This window comes from Gopherus flavomarginatus, chromosome 8 (genome assembly GCF_025201925.1).
Source record: "Gopherus flavomarginatus isolate rGopFla2 chromosome 8, rGopFla2.mat.asm, whole genome shotgun sequence".
Taxonomy (NCBI): domain Eukaryota; kingdom Metazoa; phylum Chordata; order Testudines; family Testudinidae; genus Gopherus; species Gopherus flavomarginatus.
Window position 1 is genome coordinate 107,954,840 of NC_066624.1, and position 20,980 is coordinate 107,975,819.

At 55.1% G+C, this 20,980-nt stretch overlaps 1 protein-coding gene across 4 annotated transcripts in view; it reads right to left on the reverse strand.

Annotated features, from left to right (window-relative positions):
* Positions 1–101: 101 nt before the first annotated feature.
* DIS3L2 (DIS3 like 3'-5' exoribonuclease 2) overlaps positions 102–20,980 on the reverse strand; it is a 299,945-nt gene continuing 279,066 nt past the window's right edge. For all 4 annotated transcript variants that reach the window (XM_050963773.1, XM_050963771.1, XM_050963772.1 and 1 more), the window contains 6 exons: positions 20,008–20,094; positions 8,139–8,286; positions 7,525–7,655; positions 6,717–6,821; positions 4,925–5,026; positions 102–614 (listed from right to left, as the gene is read on the reverse strand). In XM_050963773.1, the coding sequence (XP_050819730.1) occupies positions 516–614; positions 4,925–5,026; positions 6,717–6,821; positions 7,525–7,655; positions 8,139–8,286; positions 20,008–20,094 (672 nt within the window). In that variant the 3' untranslated portion in view covers positions 102–515. The remainder of the gene's footprint in view (positions 615–4,924; positions 5,027–6,716; positions 6,822–7,524; positions 7,656–8,138; positions 8,287–20,007; positions 20,095–20,980) is intronic.

Genomic DNA, 20,980 nt, shown 5'->3' on the forward strand with positions numbered 1-20,980 from the left:
AAGCGCAGAAAGGCCCGAGCCTGCCGGGAAGACGAGTGATTGCCCAGGATTCCCGCCCTTGGAATCTGGGGGAGGCAAAATGAATGCCACACACATGCCACCGCTGGCCAGCTCTTTATTACGGGATGCAGAATTCAGCAAGAACCCTGTCAGTGGCCCCCGGTTCTCCCATGCCCAGAACAGCCCAAAGCAGCAGGGACAGCGGCAGCCTCTCCGAGAGAATGGCTTGCGTGGGGGGGAGGGAGGGCGGTCAGCAGCATTAATTAAAAAAAAAAAAAGGCTAAAAAATATTTTAGAAACAGCGTTAATGTTCCCATAGCTTCAATGATCTCAGCCAGGAAAGAGCCGAGATCCCCCTGCCGCCCAGGATAAAATCCAAACAAGAAGTAAAACTGAATTAATTTAAAAAGTTCCCTGCTGCACCCCGCAGAGCTAGGTGAGCGCAGTGCGAGGCCTGGCTGGTCCAGAGGAGTCTGGCGGCACGGCAGGGCAGCAGGCGATGGAGCCCACGGCTCTCACTTCTCCTGGCCCGGTCTCTTGAGCACCGCGCTGTACTTCAGGGGGCCGCTGTCTGACGTCAGGACGACTTCCACCAAGGTGAAGATGGTGATCACCTTCAGCCAGGGAGAAAAGACAAAGGGGTCCCCGGGTTAGCTGGCTTCCAACAACGAGTTAGTCTAGGGCTGCTTCTGCCCCAGGGGCCGTGCAAGCTGCCCGTATTTATCCAACCAAGGGCCCGTACTGACAACTCGCCGGGAACCTGAGGGGCTGGAGCAGGTCTGAGAAAGCTCAGCTTTAATGGGGAGGTGTGGCCTGGAGAGGCTCCCGGTCGCAGGGAGGATGCGGAAGGACACAGGTGATTTGGTGCCTGTGAAACTAGAAGCTGCTGCTAATTAGCAGCTCCCTGCTCACGGCTGTGATTTGGGTTACAGGCACCAAGTCAGCCAGCTCACTGACATGTACCCCACAAGCTGAGTCCCCGCCGGCACACGGAGCAACGAGAACTCAGCTAGACTGGAAACACACTGAAATGTGACGGGGCCTTCCCAGCCAAAGAGGCTGACCCCGGGGTCTTTGTTCAGCTCCACATGGTGATGTAATCTGGCTTCAATCTCTGACTAGCAGGTGGCACAGTCAGAACCTGCTGCCCCTTTGTTAGCATCAGCACTGGTGTGTCTGCCCCAGAGCCGTAGCCAGCAGGATGGTCTGCATGCCCGGTGCGTAGGTATCACACTTATCTAACACAGCCACATTCCCTCAGTAAGGAAATGCCGGCTTGCACATTTCAGCATATCAGAGCAGATGTCAGAATGGAACTGACTGTACTCCTTACAGAAGGAAACATAGACCCTGGACAATCAATGCCTTCGATTCAGGCATGCAGAGCAACCTGCCCTCCTCTTTTAGCCAATCCTTTTTATTCAGCTGCATAAAACCTCAGATGTGACCAGAATCAAAATTAAACTCTCAAAATTAATGAGATTTAACTTTTTAAACATATCATTAGTGACAGGTTTGCTGTCAGCAGGGCCCAGCCGACTGGAACACAGCCCGAAGGACCACACGTATGGGTAGAGTCGTTCAAGTGTCTGGTGATCCTCACTGGGCGTCCGTCAGTGGTGATGCTCACTGGAGCCATCACACACTTTTCCTGTTCACTGTTCTATTGTAGACAGTAACTTCTTCGTGCCCCAGCAAATTGCCAAACGGCAACAGTTCCAGCGGCAAAGGCCAGGGCTGCCCAGAGGATTCAGGGGGCCTGGGGTCTTCAGTGGCGAGAAGCCCCTGCCACCGAATTGCCACCGAAGACCCGGCACTTCAGCGGCAGGTCCTAGGGCGGAAGGACCCCCTACCGCGGGTCTTCGGGACACTTGGGCGGCAGGTCCCAGAGCGGAAGGACCCTCCGCCACCGAATTACCGCCGAAGACCCACAGCGAGTGAAGGACCCTGCTCCAGGGGCCCCGAAAAACTCTTGTGGGGCCCCTGCAGGGCCAGAGGCAAATTGCCCCACTTGCCCTCCCTCTTGGCGGCCCTGGCAAAGGCGCTGGCTTGGTGGGGGCGGAGATTGACTGGAGAGTTAGGATACGGCTACATGGGGAAAAAAAGGTGTGTTCTTAACTCGGGTTTGCCACTCAGGTTCCTGTATTTACGAGGCTACAGCTCGACCTCAACCCCGGATTGCCCTACAGGCTTCAACTTGAGCTGCCAACCTGAGTCGCCGTCTCCTCACTGATCGGCTGGTTCGCTAATGGGAGCCAAGAACACACCTTCGTCTGCAGTGCAGATGGACCCTACGTGAAAGGCAGAACTTTATTTTAATCCGCAGAGGATCACTTTTACCTACAGAACCTAGTAAGAGGTTCCCCAGGGAAACCACCTCAGCTGTATTATCGGGAATTCCACGGTTTCATCCTTTGCCTCTAGCCTTCTGTGCACAACCCAACTAAGCCTGATCGCTTCTCTCACTGGGGAGGGCACAGCTGATGAGCTCTCTGGGCCCAGGACTCTCTCCCAGAATGGGCCTGCCCGCCCCCAGCACGACGGGCCCTGAGCCTGTTCAGAGCATCTGCTCAGTCCCAGAACGAGAGGGGAGAACCAGTCCACTAGCTTTACTCTGCGCTCCTATGAGCCATTCCAGCCTCTCTCCCTGCACTCGTGAGTGGGCAAACGTCTCCAAATCTTCCCAGCTGATTCTGTTCGCTGCTCAGAATCAATCATGCGGAAGAGGCCAGGTCTGATCTGGACTCCAGTGTATCACAGTGGCCTGCAGTGAGGAGAGCCACACTACTCCTACGCTGGCCAGCTGACACCAGAGCTGTCATTTCCCTCCTTTCATGGAGCTGGAGCACTAAAACCAGCCGGACAGCCAGGGTGGGGGCCCAGGCTGGCTGCCCCCCGGCTGTACCAGGAGGCTGGAATAGGGCGATTCATCCCTTAGTCTTGGCTGCTGTTACCAAAGTTACGCAGTGGAGGGGGAGGGTGCCGCTGGAACCCCCCCAGGAGTCCAGCTCCCTCATCAGCACCAGAGACGGGGAGGGGCGGTAGGAGCTCCTGAGCCCAGCAGCCATCCAGCCTCTGCACGTTTAACCTATTTTGCAAACAGCTTTACAGATGTTCTCCCTCCCCAGCTGGGCTCAGCCAAACCAAAAGGCCACCGCCAAGCCTTGGAAAGGCCCGCGGGGCCCACCATGCAGAGCCTGGCGGAGGGGGTGGTGCTTGACGGGGAGAAGAGCCTGTGCTCCAGGAGGGTGCAACTGTATGTCAGGGTGACATTGCTTCTTGCTGCTTCAGCAAAGCTCTGGGAAGGCTGCAGCAGTTCAAGGGGTTAGAGATTTATTGACACAGGGATCTCTTGCCTTGCAAGGAGCAATCCCAGTGGAGGGCTCCGGTATTTGCTTAGGAGGCGGGATTGATTCGTGGAGGAGTTTCCTCCATGGCTCAGTGTTTACTTTCCAAAAATGATTAGCCCCGGGGCTGGGCTCTGCTCACGCTGGGCAGTCGTTTTTCATGCGGCTCCCTGCAAATGTGTAAGCGATCCCAGCTCCTGTACGACAGGATGAATTGGGGCCACTCGGGGCAGGTTCCAGGGGCCTTCCCCAGCCAAGTCGGCTTTAAAGGGAGCGTGCTGCCGTGGGAGAGTTTGCAGCAGCTTGCTCTCACGGTGTGCCCACACCACAGAGGCAGGATCCGGGGTAACCCTGTAGCGTAGACAGAGCCTACACTGAGGGAAGGGGAGTAGGACCCCAAGATGGTAGCTAAATTGACAGAAGCATTCGTCTATCAACAGGGCTGGGTCTCCAAGGGGGAGGGAGCGTTAGGTCTGCAGAGCTCTGGTGCTGGAAGTGGAGCGGGGGTGTGTGGATCTTTCACACCCCTGACTGGCGTAGCCTTTTAAGTGCAGACCAAGCCTCAGGCAGGGGATTGGGATTCATCCCTGGGAATTTCAAGGCAATCAGCTAGACCATTATTTTAAAGTGTTGCCAACTTTTGTTTGGCATCACAGTAGTACTTAATCAAGCCAGACAAATGCAATCAATCCCCTTGATTGAGTTACTGCGTTAATAGCTGATGGGGACACAGGAGACCGATTTCTCAACTCTATTAAAGCATTAACACCATGTCTGGGGAAATCGGACTTGAAACATTCCTTCTAATTGGATCTGAGCGCTGCCTGCCACATGGGCTGAAACCTGACTGAAAAGTCCAGCAGAAGGGGGATGATAAAGGCCAGAGCAATGAGGTAGGGAAGGTGTCTAGCCAGAGTCACAGGCAGACCCAATCTTGCTTAACATCTTAATTAACGATCTAGACGAGCAGTAAACAGCACGTTAATTACATTGGTAGAGGCCATAGAAGCGGGAGACTTGGCACACAGCAGGGAGGGCAGAAGAGCCAAAGGCCTGCAGGCCGGGGTGCTGGAACAATTGTGTAGTGGGGGTGCTGAGTGTAACCCCTGAACCCCTGGTTCCAGCACCTCTGGAGGCAGAGGGCCTAGAAAGCCAGGCGGTAATGGGAGTGAACCAGAGAAGAGGGTGGCCACTTGGGGAAACAGAAGCCAGAACACAGGGATGTAAGGGGAGGATGCAGCCTGAGGGAGCCTGCAGACACACAGTCTGCTGCAGTGAGTAGAGCAGTGGGCTGGGGGCAGGGACTCCGAGAACCCCAAGCCCAGCCAGGGCCGGATTTACACTTACGCGCCCCAAGGTGCAGCATCTTCAGTCTCTCCCGCCCCCAGCTGACTTTCATGCTGCACGTTTTAGAGAGGCAAGGCTCCCCAGCCATGTGCCTACTGCGTCCCATTGGAAATCTGGCCCTGAGCCCAGCGGAGATCCTGGTGGGTTGGGAGTGCAGAGGGCTCGATCAGCAGACAAGGTCTATGCAGTTCAGTTGCGCTGCTGCACTGAGCCATTGGTGTGGGCTTTACCTGAGGGGCAGCTTCCTGCTCTGGGGTCTCCGGCTCCCACAGGAGAGTTAGTTCAGGCTTCTTCCCCACCTTCTCAAAGCGGAATCCCGTCAGCGGCAGAGCCTGCAGAACAGACAGCACGGTGGGGAAAGCGCTGACTTCCAGGAGCGGTGCTGGAACCCTAGGAATTCTGTCCCCTGCCTCTGGTTTCTGGCCCCTCCTGGGACGGGCAAGGACCCTGGCTGCTCCCACAATCCTGCTACTCGCTCAGCTGGCTCCACTGGACCCTGCTTAGCAAGACACTATTACCGTCTCCCCGTGTGTAAACGACTGCCAAGTTCTTTTTGTCCAGCACCCTTTGTAAAGCACCCGCAGCTCTGTAACCTCCCAGGAGGAAGGAGCAGTCCCCAGTTCCCGAGATGCCGGTGGAAATGAAGTACGGCTGGAATACACCCACGCACAGGCTGTATATCATGCTGTACAGTCCATGTCAAGATGCCATTGTCAGCAACAGAGCTGTCACTAACGGCAGCTGCTAGACTACAGCAAACTGCTTCCAAATGGTCCCAGATTTATGATGGGATCAAATGCACCTAAAACCAACTGCTTCCCCATTTCAGCCCCAACCTGACCTCCGGGCCACAGGCCCTGGTTTGATTTCACTTTTCCTAGTGAATCGTTACCCGCTTCTGGCACGAACAACTGCGAAGCAGAGGAGCTGGAAAACATGAAATCACTTCTTTTAATAAAAGCGAACGTGCTACGGATCCTCCTGGCTTCCTTCGCTTCTGCTCTTGTCCTGCCTGGGGCCTCTAGGGGGTCTAAGGGAAACCCCCCAACAGAGCTGCAGGATACTAGTGCCTCCAAGTAAGACCTCGCGCTCCTAGAGTACATCGCAAGTTACAGTCCATCTCGCACTATTTTGTTACCATACGGTTACGGCTGAAATGGCGCTAAACCTATTAGAGCAAACGCTGGCCTCTGGCCAGCAACTCCCACTGCCTACCCATCCTTTCCTCTGCCCCAGTGTGGCGGGCTCATCTGCATGGTGTTCGTTATTAGTGTGACTATGCAGAAGTAGCTCTGCATCATCCCACTGGGTAGGGACGTCCTCTGCAGCCTGACCTACACTGCTCTTTAGGGCCCGTCTTCACGGTGCAGTTAACCCAGGTGCTTACCTGCCCCTCACACAAACCCCTCTGACCCAGCTTTGGAGGTGCATTAAGCCCAGGTGAACTGACCCATTTGGGGGGACCGGTTAGAACCCAGGCTCTGATCTAACCCGGGCTGGAATCACCCATTTTGCAGGGAGGATCCAGGCAGACTCACTTGAGTGGCAATAGTCCTCCAGTGCCTTCCCACAATTCCCCCCGAAGGACTGAGCTGTCCTCCAGCAATTGACACACCTGACTGGGAAGAATCCTAGAGCGCCTCAGCACAAAAAACCAGGGGCGGTGACCCTGGACTCACAGAGGCGAGTGCAGAAAGAGTGAGGAGGCAGCACCTGTGGGGACACTCATCCCCTGGCAAGGCTAACCCACCTCACTTGGGCTCCCTGTGCAATGAAGACAACCTCCCCTCCCTTGTGGTCTTCCCCAGTTGCACTTGGCCCCAGGGCAGCTCTGGTGGTGGCACTACCAGTGTCGAATTGCCAGAGGGTACTTGGCACCTGCCCTGAGCCCAGCTAGAGGACACAGAAGGGCCTCGACCAGCGCTCCAGTCACTACTACCCAGCAGAGCAGCCCGGGTGCAAGGTAGGGAGGATTAACGGCAGGACCAGCCGAAGGGGGACCTGGTGCTCAAGGGCACGTACGTTACAGTAGATGCGTTTCTGAACTCCGAATCTCAGCACCAGGACATCAAAGGCCTTGTTCAGGACGCCCATCACCATTGCCTCTGACTCCAGCGGGCCGCATTCCTGCCAACACAAAGCATGGTCATGAGTGAGATATCCCCGGGGAGGGCTCCCACCCAGAGTCCCACAACTCTCTGCCCACCTGGGCAGCGCCCATGCAGTTCGTAAATTGCTCCTCTGCTGGGATGCAACACTCCCTTCTCCCCAGTCATTATGGAGCACAGTGGATCCTCTCTCCAGTCCCAACCAGGGAGCCAGCCAGCCCCATGGGGCACCAGCCACCGGGACACCCCATGGCCTGTAGCACTTCTAAGAGCTAGCTGGGTCCAAGCAGTCAAGGGAGGGACTGTCATGCCCTCCAGTGCTGTGGAAAGCATGGTCACCTACATATACCCTGCTTGGACTTTGAACACCCACCCCAGAGAAGAGGCCTCAGGCCCATGGCCCTGTTAGGACACGACAGGGAGAAACATCATCAGAACTGAAGCCACACGCAGCACTTGCTCCTTGTGGGGCACAAGAGAGAGGAGAGCCAGTGGCTGTTCAGGCCAGGGATCACCGACAGAGCAAGTCCTGCCCCATAGGACAGGGTCACCTGATGGGGGGGAAGGGGGCATTTCAGTGCCAGGGTATTTGTGAGAGACAGCCCCCAAAAGGAACCAAGGCATCATCTCAATGCCTGAGGGCTGAAAGGAGAGCTCCAGGCCCCACTTCCAGCCTGAGGGCAGCACCAGCTTGTTTAGAGTCATGGTGGCTGTGCTCTCACCCTGACAAAGATGGCGAAGAACAGGTCGGCGCTGAGCTCCTGCACCCTCTTGGAAGCCATTTTCCGGTCATTACAGTGATCCGCTTGCTTCTGGATGGCCTCCTTTCTCATCCGGATCGGGCATCCTGAGCCTGGGAGGGAAACAAGCCGCAATGACTGGTGAGCGCCCTGGTGGTAAGGGGTCTGATGGGGACAACGCCCACCCTAGGGCACCAGGAGTCTGGCGTTCCCCAGAGGTGTGCCCCAGTATCCCTGAGCAGCTCCCAACTGGAATCCCCGCTGTACGCACAGAGCCTGCTAAGGTAGCTACACTCCCCCCGCCCTGCTTCATGGGAGGGCAGATCCCCAGAGCCTGCTGAACAGCAAGAGAGTGGGGGCCTGGTTCGAGGCCGGAGAATTACAGACACGGCTGCAGTGAGCAGAGAGGCCAGGGACACAGGGACTGAGTGACCTGTCCATGCCCATACGGGGTCTGTCCAAATCCACAGTAGAACCCAGGAGTCCTGACGCCTCCTCCCGTGCGTCTTCCCTTCCCAGCCCTGAGGCTCCAGGCAGCAGCCTCTCAGCCTGTGACTCCACTAGCCCTGATCGGGCGGCCCCCTTCAGGCACCTACCCAGGGAGGCAGAGAGGAGCCGGTGCACGAGGATGTCAGCAAAGCGGCGGATGGGCGAGGTGAAGTGGGTATAGAGCGGCACGTTCAGGGCGTAGTGGCGGAAGAGGGTCTCGTCTTCCAGGACGCCAGCGCAGAAGTAAAGAGCCATCTGGGAAGGGAAAAGCCCCCGTCGGTGAGACTCAAGGGTGCGGGGGGGTGGAGCCCCATGTGCGCTCTGCTCAGACAGGGAAAGCCCCGTGCTCTGGAGCCCAGTGCCAGGGGTGGAAGAGGCCTCAGAAGTGTTTTACACAACAGCCCAGGGAGCCCCGAGACGGTTTAGCCAGGGGAGCCGGAGGAGCTCCCTGAGGGGAGCGTCACAGGCCTGGCTCTGCAGAGTCCTCAGTTCCCTGCTGGGTTAAGACCTCAGCAGGCTATTTCCACCACTGCACGTTTTCTTCCTCGCTGTCCCAAGCCCTCCTTGCGCTGCCCCCGGGGGCCAGACAGGCAGGGAAATAACTTGCCTGGCCCCTGGGAAATGGACTCGGGAGGGGCGGGGGGCAGAGCTCTCCGCTCTCTAACTTGGAGGGGTCTCAGTGAGCCCTTCTCGCTTCACACAGCCATGTGGTACGGACCAGATCCTCGGCGGGTGGCTCCATGGATGGCAATGGAGCCGAAGTGATCTACGCTGTGGGCGGAGCCGGCCCCGGGCTTGGAAATGCACCTGAACTTTCTCTGCATAAGTTTGCCTTGCGTTTTGCTCAGCCAGACATAGCAATAGGTTTCTGGGCCAGGCCCCCCATTTCCCCCCGGGCGGTGAGTGGAGCATTTCCACCCTCCTGGCCGGGGCAGTAACAGTGTGGCAGGGCACTAGGGTGACCAGACGGACGGATCTTTAGGTGTTTGTCCCGACATTTCGCTCTGCTGGCAGCACCCGGCTTTTTTTTTTTTCCCGCTCCGCCAGCAGACCCCACCCCCCCAAGTGTCCTGATATTTTCCCCCTCTCATCTGGTCACCCTACAGGGCACTAGCGGGGCCATGCCTGCAGGCTCCCTGCTCACTCGGGCTAGTCCCTGCAGCGCTAGCAAGGTGACCCAGAGCACCCTCTCCTGGAAAAAAGAGGGAATGACATGGTTTGAGCAATCAGGAAGAGTCACCCTTCCTGGCAGGTGGATTGGTGAGAAAACCCTAATCCAACGTGTGTGTGTGTGTGTGTGTGTGTGTGTGTGCGCGTGTGTGTGCGTGTGTGTGCGCGCGTGCGTCAGGGCAGCAGATCAGTCTGTCAGGTGGGCGATGGGGGGCTCCCAGCAGCACAGAGCTCGGGCATCTGATGTTCCTTCACCATGATCAGCAGCACAGCTGCTGCAGGGGACGACTCGCTCACACCCCCTGCCCAGATACACATGGCTCCTCTCCTCTGAGCCGGGGAGTGACAGACCAAGTATCTTGTCTACACCAGGAGGCCGAGAGCCTGTCTCACAGCAACAGGGCAGCTGCACTGGGGCTCAGCCACTTGTGCAGACAGAGCGCTGTGGCATTGCAGTCCCGTGCTTCCGCCCAGCCCTGTTAAATGCTCGCGGGTTAGCGCAGGTGCTGCGATATAGGTACCAGTTTTTGTAGTGCCCATGGCCCCCAAGATGCTGTGCAGGTGGTTTGTTCGGCCTGGCAGTACGTGTGAACAGCAGGGCCGTGCTCCCTACTCTGTCCAGCGTAGGTGTGTGACTGGTGGATCACGGATACTGGGAAAATGGAGAAAGCACAGGGCACTCGGCATGGCAAAATGGGCACAGAGAATGGCAGGGCGGAGGGAATTCCCTATCCGGGGGGCAGCCAGCTACATCCCAAGCCTTCTACCCCACAGGAAGGGGGAAAGCCAGCCATAAGACAGGGGCAGCCAGCTACATCCCATGCCTTCTACCCCACAGGAAGGGGGAAAGCCAGCCATAAGACAGGGGGCAGCTGACTGCAAGATTTAAACAATCCCGCCTTGAATTCCCGGTTCCACTTAAAAGCTGCAGAACGTGATCCAGGGAGCTTCCACGGCAGCAGGTCTCCTGGGAGGAGTTTGCTTCAGATGGCCTGAGCTAACACTGGCTTGACCTCTGCATCGTACTGAGTGTTAACAGGGCTGCAACTGACTCTCACCAGCCAGAAGGCTGCATGTGGCTCTCCCTTCTCCCCCCTGAATTCCTAGCCAGGCAGGAGTGCTCCCTTAAGGACGGCCCTTGGGAGAGAGGGAACAGACTGTCCGACCAGGAGTGCACTGGCGGCAGGGTGAAACAGCTGGCGATGTGTGGGAAGTGGGGCCGACGCGATGGATTTAACAGACGAGCCAGCGTGTTCCAGGCCCATGAAGGATGCTCTCCCGACAGAGGATTTCCGCTATGGCCACAGTTCCAGAGGCTCCAGCGAGATCCGGTGAGGTTCCTGCCCGAGACTTGGCCTCGGGGGCGAAATCCATCCCCGGGCAGCATGCGGGGCTCCCCATCGACTCGCACAGCTGCCTGTTCACCGCTTGGGCAGCATAAGCCAAACTTTCCCCCTTCCTCTGGGAAACGGAAAACAGACTGTTCCCCTCCCCAGCCCCATCCATCATGGGGATTAATGGAGCTCCTTGATACTGCTCGCTGGGAACAACCGCCGCTTGGCTCACGCGTTATTATATCTGCACAGTCTAAACAACCGATCGGGAATAAATCAAAGGAAGCTCAAAGAGCCCTTTTCCTGGAAGAAGCCACGCAGCCAGACTGACAGCCTAGGGCCTGCTTCACTCAGGACCTCGCTGTTTGCGGCCCTCATCAGCCTGCTCTCTGGCAGGGTCGGACACTGCCCTCTGGCGCTGCTCCTCTGCGGGGGCTTTTAAAGAGACAGAGCTGAGGGTTTAAGCATCTGCGGGGCTGCGGCAGTGTCCCATTTGGTACTACGCTGAAGCCGGAACATCACCCTGCACTGTGGTTCCCAGCCCGGCTCCCTTTACGAGCCACCGAAAGCTTGTAACCTGCCATCGGGGCAGCCCAGAGACACAGACATGCGCCTGGCTGCGGGGCTGGATGTCGGGAGACAGGCGCACTGCCTCGCCGCAGGGCGTGGCTCTGAACGTAGCATTGCTCAGAGGCACTGCGGAGCTGGGCCAGCACAGGTCAGAGCAGGTCGAGCTCCCCACCACTGCTCTTCAGTGGGGATTCGGAGGGGAGAGGTGAGGTCAGCTACCGTGGCACATTGCCATTGGCCTCTGCTCGTGCCATTTCGGGGCTTGGGTGGGCACACTGCCAGCACGCAGGCCCCCATGCAGCCACCAGATGAGAACAGCTCTCAGCCTCCATCTGCGGTGAAAGGCTCTGGATCCCATTGCTCAGAGCCTGCAGAATGACAAGACGCCCGTCAGCACCATGTGCAATCCTCTTAGCCCCCCTGGTTCACACACATGGCTCAGCAGCACTGCATCACTTGCCATTGCTGTTTACCCCTCCCTCTGCACGTACTTGGGCACAATTCCAGAGAGTCTCCTCCATCCTGGATACTCTGAGCTCAAAAGGCTTCTCCGAACCTCCGGCACTCGGCAGATATTTACACATTCAAACCTGCAGCCGAAAGAGCAGGAGGGCACTAGAGTTCATGCAGATCACACATGCATACCCTGGGTTTTGATGGGGCGTATTCCACTGTTGCCACAGAAAAGGAACCCGGAACTCAGGAGTTGGCAGGTAAATGCAGGAGAAGCCGGATTTTGTGAACCAACTTGGACTAGAGGAGCCAGGTTTTGGTTTTGCAAAATCAAAGCAGGGCCGGTTCTGATCCAGGGTCCAATTCAACCAAATCACCCCTGTTCAGACAACTTGGCTAAGAGGCTTGGGGTCACCTCGAGGTCTGCAACGTGCTTTACAAAGTAGTAAGATGTCCGGTTCCTGCCCCGGAGAGCTTACAATCTAACCAGCTAAAACACAGCTATGGGGAGGGGACAGGTACAACGCCCAAGCCAAACGACCGAGGCGGGGCTTGGAAGGTGGCTCGTGGGCACCACGGTTAATGCAGGGCTCTCCCCTTCAGCTGCCAGTCCCACCAAGCCTGATTCCTGACCTTTCTGTGGGCCAACGTATTTGTACGTTGGATGTCCACGCAGGCGGCGTTACTGCTCCGAGAACTTACACAGTTTAAAACAACAGCTCTCCTGTTCACCTCTGAGACGGGGACAAACTTACTGCGATACCTGCTGCTTCACTTCATGAGAAGCGGCTACGACGTGAACTGCTAGTATACGCGGCTAAATCAACACACGGCCAGCGCAGGCCCTGCTTTTCCCAGCAGCCTCTTCACCGGGAACGTCGCTCAGTTGTGCAGCTGCTGTTATTACATGTTCCAGCTTTTATTTTTACATCTGCAAAACAGCCTGAAGGGCTGGAAAAACAACCCAGAGCCTGAGCTGCGCAGAGAAGCCCCTTAGAGCAGGGGGGTTGTGGCAGGGTTATGGCGGAATGGCGATTGAATGAACCCATTTAAAAATAAGAGCGAGAGATTTAAAAACAACGGGAGTCGCCTGCTCCGATTACAAAGCTGAAATCCTGCCCTGGGATTCATGGTTCAGGCAGCTACCTCCTCCGGTTCCCCATGCTATCAGCTCCGCCAGCTCCTGCTGAGCTGCAGTGCACTGATCCGGGCAAGTAAACAGAGGAGGTTAAAAAAAGCAGCATGCTCCTCGCCTTATTATGAGACCCAATAGCTGGGATAGAAGCTCCCACCGCTGCCAATTTCCACAACCCAGGACTACATAATTCCTGATGTACTCCACGAAACAGTCTCCTTGACTCAGTTAGCCCAGTTCCCAGTTAGCTCTAGTGCTGCAGGCCACACGAGAGACGTGTTCTAGTCCCACTGCTCGGCCCTGGGGAAGAGAAGTGCCTGATGCTGAATAGCCGCCCCGACCGCGATTCCTGATGGGGTTTTAGGGAGATCTCTGCATGGAGCTGAGCTACTGGGACGTATGGAGAAAGATCCCTACAGAGCCACGTGGCGCATGGGCAAAGCACACCCAGGTGCTCCTGCAACTGCAGCACGACGGCTGTGTCACAGGCCTGAGGCCAGATCACCATGCGCCCGTGAGCCAAAGCTACAGGCCAGGCTGCCGGTTAAGTTATGGTCTTAGAGGAGAAGAGCCCCACTTCAAGGAGGCCCCAGGGAGCCGGAAGAAGTGGTTCAGTGGGGGCGCTCCTTCCCCTCGCCCCAGTATCTTTCAAATCAGAGGCCTAACATGGCTCCCCACCGTTCATCTCCCCAGAACATTGGTCACAGGAGGGATGTGTTAGCCCCACTGCTATGGCCAATTCCAGTTTGGGGATTTACTATTCTGCCTCCTCAATGCAGTTGACTTTGGGACCCTTCTCGACCTCCTGCCCTAGACCGTTGCACAGAGTTGACGTTTTAAAGAGTTGCCGCATCCCAGAGGTGGCTGCATTTCCTTGGGGGCTGAAGTGACTAGTATCCTTTGTAGATGAGTGGGCACAACAGTTAGATGATTATTCTGAGGCCACTTCTCTGGGGCTCCTGCGAGGACATGTGAATGAACGCGGGCAGCTCCGAGCGCCTGTCGTCACCTGCACGCCGGCATTACTGAGCGATACCGGCATGACACACAGCGGATGTTTTCTCATTAACAGATTCAAATGACAAGTGCTCTCAACTCTCCGCTGTGCTCGGTTCCCGAGAAGAACTGCAAGGAGCACGCAAATAAATTAGCTATAGCCGACCAAAGACTGCTTTGTTCTTATGGACAGATTGAATCCCTGAGTGACTGAGCCCCTGAAAAATGAGGTGTCACTGCTCCTTCATCTATTACAAGCTGACTGGCACACCAGCCCCCAGGAGCTCCAGCTGACACACACTGAGAGCTTCTTTCCACCTCTCTCCTCCTCAATTTGAAAGGCATTCGTCCTGAGCCAGGGTACAGAGCATGCGTCAGAGACACGAGCCTGGCAGGATTGTGGATTAATTAGCTGCCAGCGGTTCTGGCCAACTCACCTGCAGCCTGATGTCTGAGACACAAGCCTCAGCACTGGCAACGGATCTGTACACAGCAAAGCAGGTCATTGAGTATCGCCCAGCACCAGTGTGGTCATGTAGAGGAGTCCTGGCACTGCCACTAATCACAGCAACGGCCCACTGTCCCAGTGCTGAGGCAGGGGCCGATCCAGAGCCTTGCCCCACGTGTGGTTTCAGGCAGCGGCTGGGGGCCACTGCCCCATGATTCCCTACTCACGGTGCACACAGCGCCGCATGGAGAGACTGTGAGGGTTTGAGAGATGGGAACACTGGATGGGCTAGGAGACCTGAAGGCCTTTTCAGGGCCATATTCTCCACTCTGCTGTGGCTGTATTCTGGCTGGAGGTGCCAATAGAGGAGAACATGTCCACCAGCCAGCGTCTGGCACCCTCCTCTGGTGCAGGGGGCGTGCAAGAGAGGAGCTCTGCTCCACTTACTCTCCACTCGTGAAAAACCACTTAGGGTCCAGTGGGGTAAGTTATGGCAGCACCTCAGCTGCTCTAACTTGCACCCAGGCCAGGAGTGGAGAGGTGTATGACGAGCAACTGGAGGTCCCTGCCTTGCAATGGGCAGAGCGTAGCTGCAGAGGGGGCCTCTTCCCTCTACCTTTGACTACTTCTGGGACAACCACAGAGCTTCTTGCTGGTGGGAAAAGGGCCTTTCAGGGCTAACACGTCAGGCTGTGATTGGAAAGACAATAAATGTCACAGGCTGCAAGCACGGCAGGCGCGCCCCTAAAATTCACCCCTGCCCCCGGGTCAATGTACTCACAAGAACCCATCTCCGTGCTTGCAAACAGGCAGCCTGGCAAGTGTTTGTGTCAATCCCATATGGCGCTTGGCTGGCACCCCTTGGAAAGCAGGGTTTACGGTGTTTGCACTGGGATGCCCTGAATCCCAGGCAGCCCCAGCCTCTTGGACCGGAACTGGAAGTGTCCCTTTCCCAAGGAGAATCGAGGTACAGACATGCTTCCTGAATGTAGACATGGCTTCTCCAGACATCTGACAGCCCAGACAACAGCTATGTCTCCAAGCAAAGCAGAGACTTATTCGGGGCCTGTGACCCTTACAAAGCTGGTTTCTCTATTCATTTGTCACATTCCTCACCTTCCACATTCTCTGAGATTATGGCATTTCGTACAAAGTCGAACTGTGCATATGGAATGGCTCTAGCTTCTCCAACTCTGTAAGCGGTCCGGCTTTCTGACCTGTAGAGCAATACAGAGAGTACACAGGCCTGACAGACCCTGAACTTAATCTCAGGGTATATCTTCACTCCCGGCGGATGGGCAGGCAGTGATCGAGCCAGTGGGTATCGATCGACCCCCGAGCACTCTCCCGTCGACTCCTGTACTCCAGCGCCGCGAGAGGTGCAGGCAGAGTCGATGGGGGAAGCGGCAGCCGTTGACTCACCACGGTGAAGACAACATGGTAAGTCAATCTAAGTACGTCGACTTCAGCTACGTTATTCACATAGCTGAAGTTGCATTCCCCCTCCACAGTGTAGACCAGGGCTAAGTATAGAGACATTTTTGCATCCATAGCAAGACATGGACTTCATGCAGGAGACAGCAAGACCTAGTGGTTGGAGGACAGCCAGTTTATTGCAAACATTTGGACCTGGCTTGCAGTTTAGGGAGTTGAACTCATCCGTGCTTGACCCCAGCTGCACTGGGGGGTTCTGGTAGCCTTGCTCCAAATTCTAGACCTTGGTCTTCTGCTATGAGATGCTCAACCCCATGATGTGGGCTGTGTCTTAGGAAGCTTGATGGGCAGGGCTGGATCTCTTCTGCTTCTCCACAAAGCAGACACTGTCAGCACAGTCTTGGTCAATGAGTGCTTCTTGATCAACCTTGATTCCAGCATGTGGAGCAACAAGTCTAAGATCCAGCTGGTAGCTTGGCAGCATATCTCCAGGGTGAGAATGCATCCCCTGCTGCACACCCGAGGTTGTGTAGAAATGCAGCAAAAGCCGCACTCTCACACCGGTACAAAGATCGGGCACCAGATTTAGTAGAACGTCCGGGGCGCCAACTCCTTTCAGTGCGAGCCAAAGGGCTGATCTGTCAGCAGAATCAAAAGCCACTTCCATGTTGATATACTCCACATGAAGCAAGCAATTAAATTCTCAGTGCAGCTCAGCTGGAAGCTGTAGCGTAAGGCAAGCGTTCATTATCAATCACCCAGCAGCAAAACCTGATTGCTGTGGACACCAAGTCTGTTAAGGAGCATTCGCTGCATCCTAGCGAAGAGAAGAGAGTGAAGACCTTTCCAGGGACTGATCGCAATGAGATCGACCTGTAGTTGCTGCACTTGGTGCGAGGTCCTTTGCCCTGTATAAAGACACTACGAAGTTGTCTTCCCATTCTGCTGGCACTCTGATGCCCAGACTTTTAAAGAGCAGTTGATGGAGACCAAAGGCCTTTGAGCAGTTCAGGTGGAATACCATCAGCACGGCCATTCTGTAACCTTTGGATGGCCTTTCGTATTTCCTCGAGTGACAGAGGATCAGACACTCCTAGCTGGGAGCTAAGTAACCTGGGAGGACCTTCTTAGGTCAAGTCATGGAGCAACCTACGTGGAAAACTCCAGCGGGCTCCTGGCAAACGTTGCTAATTGCAGATGAATCTACTGAGACAGAAACAAAATGAAACTGTTTACCTCTACCAGTCTTGCCTGTGTGTGACGCAGTGCTCCTTCCATTCAGGCAATGATTCGTTTGCTGAAAGGCAGGTGCACATGACTACACACCCCCACATGCAGAATCTACTTGCAAAGTGACTCTAAAAATGGCATTGTAGGTTTCCGTGCCTGGGGACGGAGGGGGGTGTTGGTGATTCCGTAGCAATACTCTGTTTACAAGATGGTTTTGCCAAGAGCCAGCCCTGTAAACTCACCTTGGGAGCCAAAGTCTAGCTGGACTCCACCCTCCAGTAGCAGGAATGAAGGGCTGACCCCCAGAAGATAAGGTGCTAGTTCTGTTGGCGATACACTAGCCAGAACAAATCCAGCTAACTTCCCCAGAGCGGGGTTGGCGCTGTAGGGCTAACGGGAGTTCAACTGTAAACTTATTTTTGCCAGTGGAGGCAGCAAGATGCAAGACAGAATGTGCCTAGGGAGCAGGCTTATTGACCAGGATGGGCAATTCCACATAGACGTTTGTCTGACTATAGCCATACTTCTGAAGATAGTTATGGTCCATTGCTTTTGATGCAGGTCTAGCTTCTTTCTGACATCACACACAGTTAGAGTTCTCCTTCCAAAACTCCTTTCCTTTCATAAGCTCACCTTGATCCATTAACATCTGTAAGTTGGAAAGGTCTCTCCTTCCTGGCCAATCCTTCCAAACAGGCTTCATTACAATGCTCTCCTTAGCAGTCATGTAAGCAGCAGGGCAGAGGGGCCCTCTGATCAGAAATCTGGAGTCTTGGAAACTTTCTCAGAACAGTGAGGGCACTCTCATAATGAGGGATTGTAGGACGGATGTGGGCATTTTACGGGCAACCACAGTCCCTGGCCCCATTTCAGCACACTACCCTTGCAATATCCCTTGCAGATACCTGGAGGCATTTAAAAAAGACACCAGCCACTTCACAGAGGACAGACTGAAGAGTCTAAAACTGACACTTCACTGTGTCGCAGCCTTGGGAAAACACTGCCGCTTGGCTAGGAGCAAACCTCCTCATGTCCTGCTTTGCTCAAGCTCCGAATCTATTTAACTACGGGTGTGCTCACCCCTCCTCTGCGAGGCCAGGCTGGTTGGAGCTATGCCCTGATTGGCAGAGCGGCAGCACCAAGAGCAAAGGAAACGTGACACGTTTTCATTTTGGGACCATGGTGGAAGGAAGCTGAAGAGCAAACAAGCTTTCCAAATCCCCAGCTCAGTCAGGAAATAGTTTGAATGAGACACTGCCCAGCCACCCCTCCACCAGAGCTAGCTCCCAAAGGCCTTCCTCCGTGGTTTTGATTCATATGGAACTCCTCCTTGAGGAAGTAGAGGCTTCGCATCACTGTCGATGGGCAGATGCTTCAAATTCGGCTGTTGTCAAAGCATGTTCTTGTGTGGCAGGTGAGTTTGTCGAACATGCCGAGGTACCTGGTGGTGGAGAGCAGGAGGGGCTCCAAGTTTACTCCCCTCCTCCATGCTCCGGCAGATCTTCCATACGGCACAGATGCAGCTTTTGGGCTTAAAGAAAAATTAGACCTTGAACAAGAACATACAGTTTGGAAAGTTCTCACCGTCTCACCCTGGGCCCACGTGACAGTCTCCTTTCGCTGGCTGTTCAAAGCACCAGGCAGTCTGGTATCTGGAGAGAAGACTTGGGGCCTTGACACAACACAGTCCAGCAGCAGGCTGGAGGGGGAGCCCAGGTAATAGACGCTACCAATCGGATTCAACTCTGACAGTATGTTCCACTGAAGGGAAAAGGAAGCCACCCATGCCTCCGGTGTCGGAGACACGTGCAAGCCAGACAAAGGGTTGTTATCTAGAGAAACACGCTGGAAAAACAAACCCAGCTAAAGAGGGGAGAACTGCGCAGCAGCAAACTGCCCTAATGAGTCCAATGTGCGTGTGGGGGATAATTACCACATGGTTTGTGCTAATTGCCATCAGAGCCTCCCCAGCTACATTTGCAAACAAGCATTAAGCCGCTAACATACAGCGGGACTTCAGGCAACTGCTAACGAGTAAATGGAGCAAATTAACTAATTAGAAGAGTGACAGTCAAATGAGTAATGTCAGGAAGATGATGTATTCCCACGGTGATAAACACTCAGTGGCAGAGAGGCCGTTTTGAGGAACATGTCACCTTCTCCCTGCTGGTGGGCTGCGCTCTCAGAACTGGCCTCCCTTCGCGCTGCGGCCGAGTTAACAAGGCGGAGACGTTACAAAAATTATACTGTGTTTTCCTTTTGTTAATTTTGTGCTGATGAAATGCACCAGATTAGCTGTTCACGGGGCATTACCACAGAATCAGCACAGCCGTGGCACGGCAAGCTCGCCTCCTGCCAGTTCTGCCACCTACCCCGAAGAGATCATCTCTAGAGATGGATGGGTCTCCGTGGCCCACTCACACCTGGGCCTCTCTGCTTACAAGGGCAGGTCAATGCTGGGTTTTGATGGGGATGCCTGTTTACTCTGAACTGAGATAAATTCATTGAAGTTGGACCAAACAGCTGTTATGGGGTCTGACCTGGGCTGGGCTTTCAACCAGTGACCTCAGTTCTCTGGCCCCTCAGCTGTAAAGGCACCTGAACTGTTCTTTAGGAAGAAAACTGCTACTGGATGTCATGAGAGGAGTTTCCGCAGGGCGAGCAGGCCTGACCCAATCCCCTGAAGTCCATGGGGATCTGTACCCTGCCATCCTTGCCCTTGCCGAGCAGTCACTTAAACCCTTTATGGCCTCCTGTGTGAAATACCCGTGGTGGCAAAAGCCATTGTAAGAGCCTCCTGGATGCGCCATTTGAGGGAGAGTCCAAGGAGCAACGCTCACTGAACCCATCAATCTCAGCGGGTCAGCATGCAGTGGCCGGTGAACCCAGCCCACAAGTAACCGGGCAGGCCGCAGTGACTGGAGCAGACTGGACACATGGGGTGTAAATCTGGGTCATGCAATGCTTTGGGGGTATCTGGGTCATGCAATACTTTGAGGCTTCCGGGAGTTACTAGTGACTGCGCTTCACTTCTTCATCTCCCTTCTCCCGTGTAACAGTTTAAACGATCAGTGCAGAGGGGGGATTTCGAAGAGGGGAAGGAGCACTGATCTGGGTAGTAAACGCAAAGCAGGTGGCGACGAGCCTGAAAACATTCTGGTGCTGGTTGCACAGGGATAAGCACATTGTGACCTGGCGGCTCTTACCTGCATTGGCCTGGAGAACATGTTCGTCAGCACTTCTTTCCTGGCCTCTGCATAGCTGTCTGCACCAAACATTTCATTCAGACTTTTCTGGAAGGAGAGAAGGGGGGAAAGACAACCAGATGAAAGGCTCGGGGAGAGAACAAACATGTCCTGCTCTTTGCTGCTGTGTTACTGCTCCGGGGAGTTCAGAAAGTGCAGACACTTTACAATAAAAATCCTCTCTTTCCTGTTTACACCCATTACTTAGATATGGGAAACGGAAATGTTTTCCTCATTAAGTACGTTTCCTCCATATGCACAACCTGGCTGGCTGCAGCAGGGCCTTTCATGGTCCCAGCAGCCGGGATGGTCCCAGCTTGGTGCTCACAGCCTGACTGGCTATGACAGGGCTGCCTGCAATCATTAGGTTGTGGACACCGTTTCTATATATTGCCATCATTTATGATACTGCTCAGCATCTGCTTTTCAAAGGCAGCAGCCACGTGGGGCAGAGAAGCCAAGGGACTATCTCCGAACATTCAGAGAGATGGACTTTGAACCTGTCCCTCTCAACCTGCAGGTCTGAGGGATGCATCAGTCTGAAGCCATTGTACTAGGCTAGTAACAAGCAGCACTGCATCCTCCTTGTTGGACAGGTCCTACACGCTCAAAGCTCGGAGGAAAAGCATCCCCCTGTCTTCAGAGGCCCCGATAAGGAGCACCATGCAAGTCCCAGAGGGGCCATGGGCCGCACCTAACAGAACAGCATGAGGGAGGCTGACAATGGACGGTATTAACAGGATCACCAGCAGTCTAGGGACAATGAAAAGGAAAATATCGGAGCCCACCCTTCACTTTCAATCTGAAGTGAAGCTTCATGGCTTGGGCTGCAGAGCGCGTTAATCTGCAGAACCTTCTGATACCCTTCCTTGCATATACACAGCATGAGATTTCCCGGCATGGGTCTCCAGTCCCACCCCTGAAACCATCATCT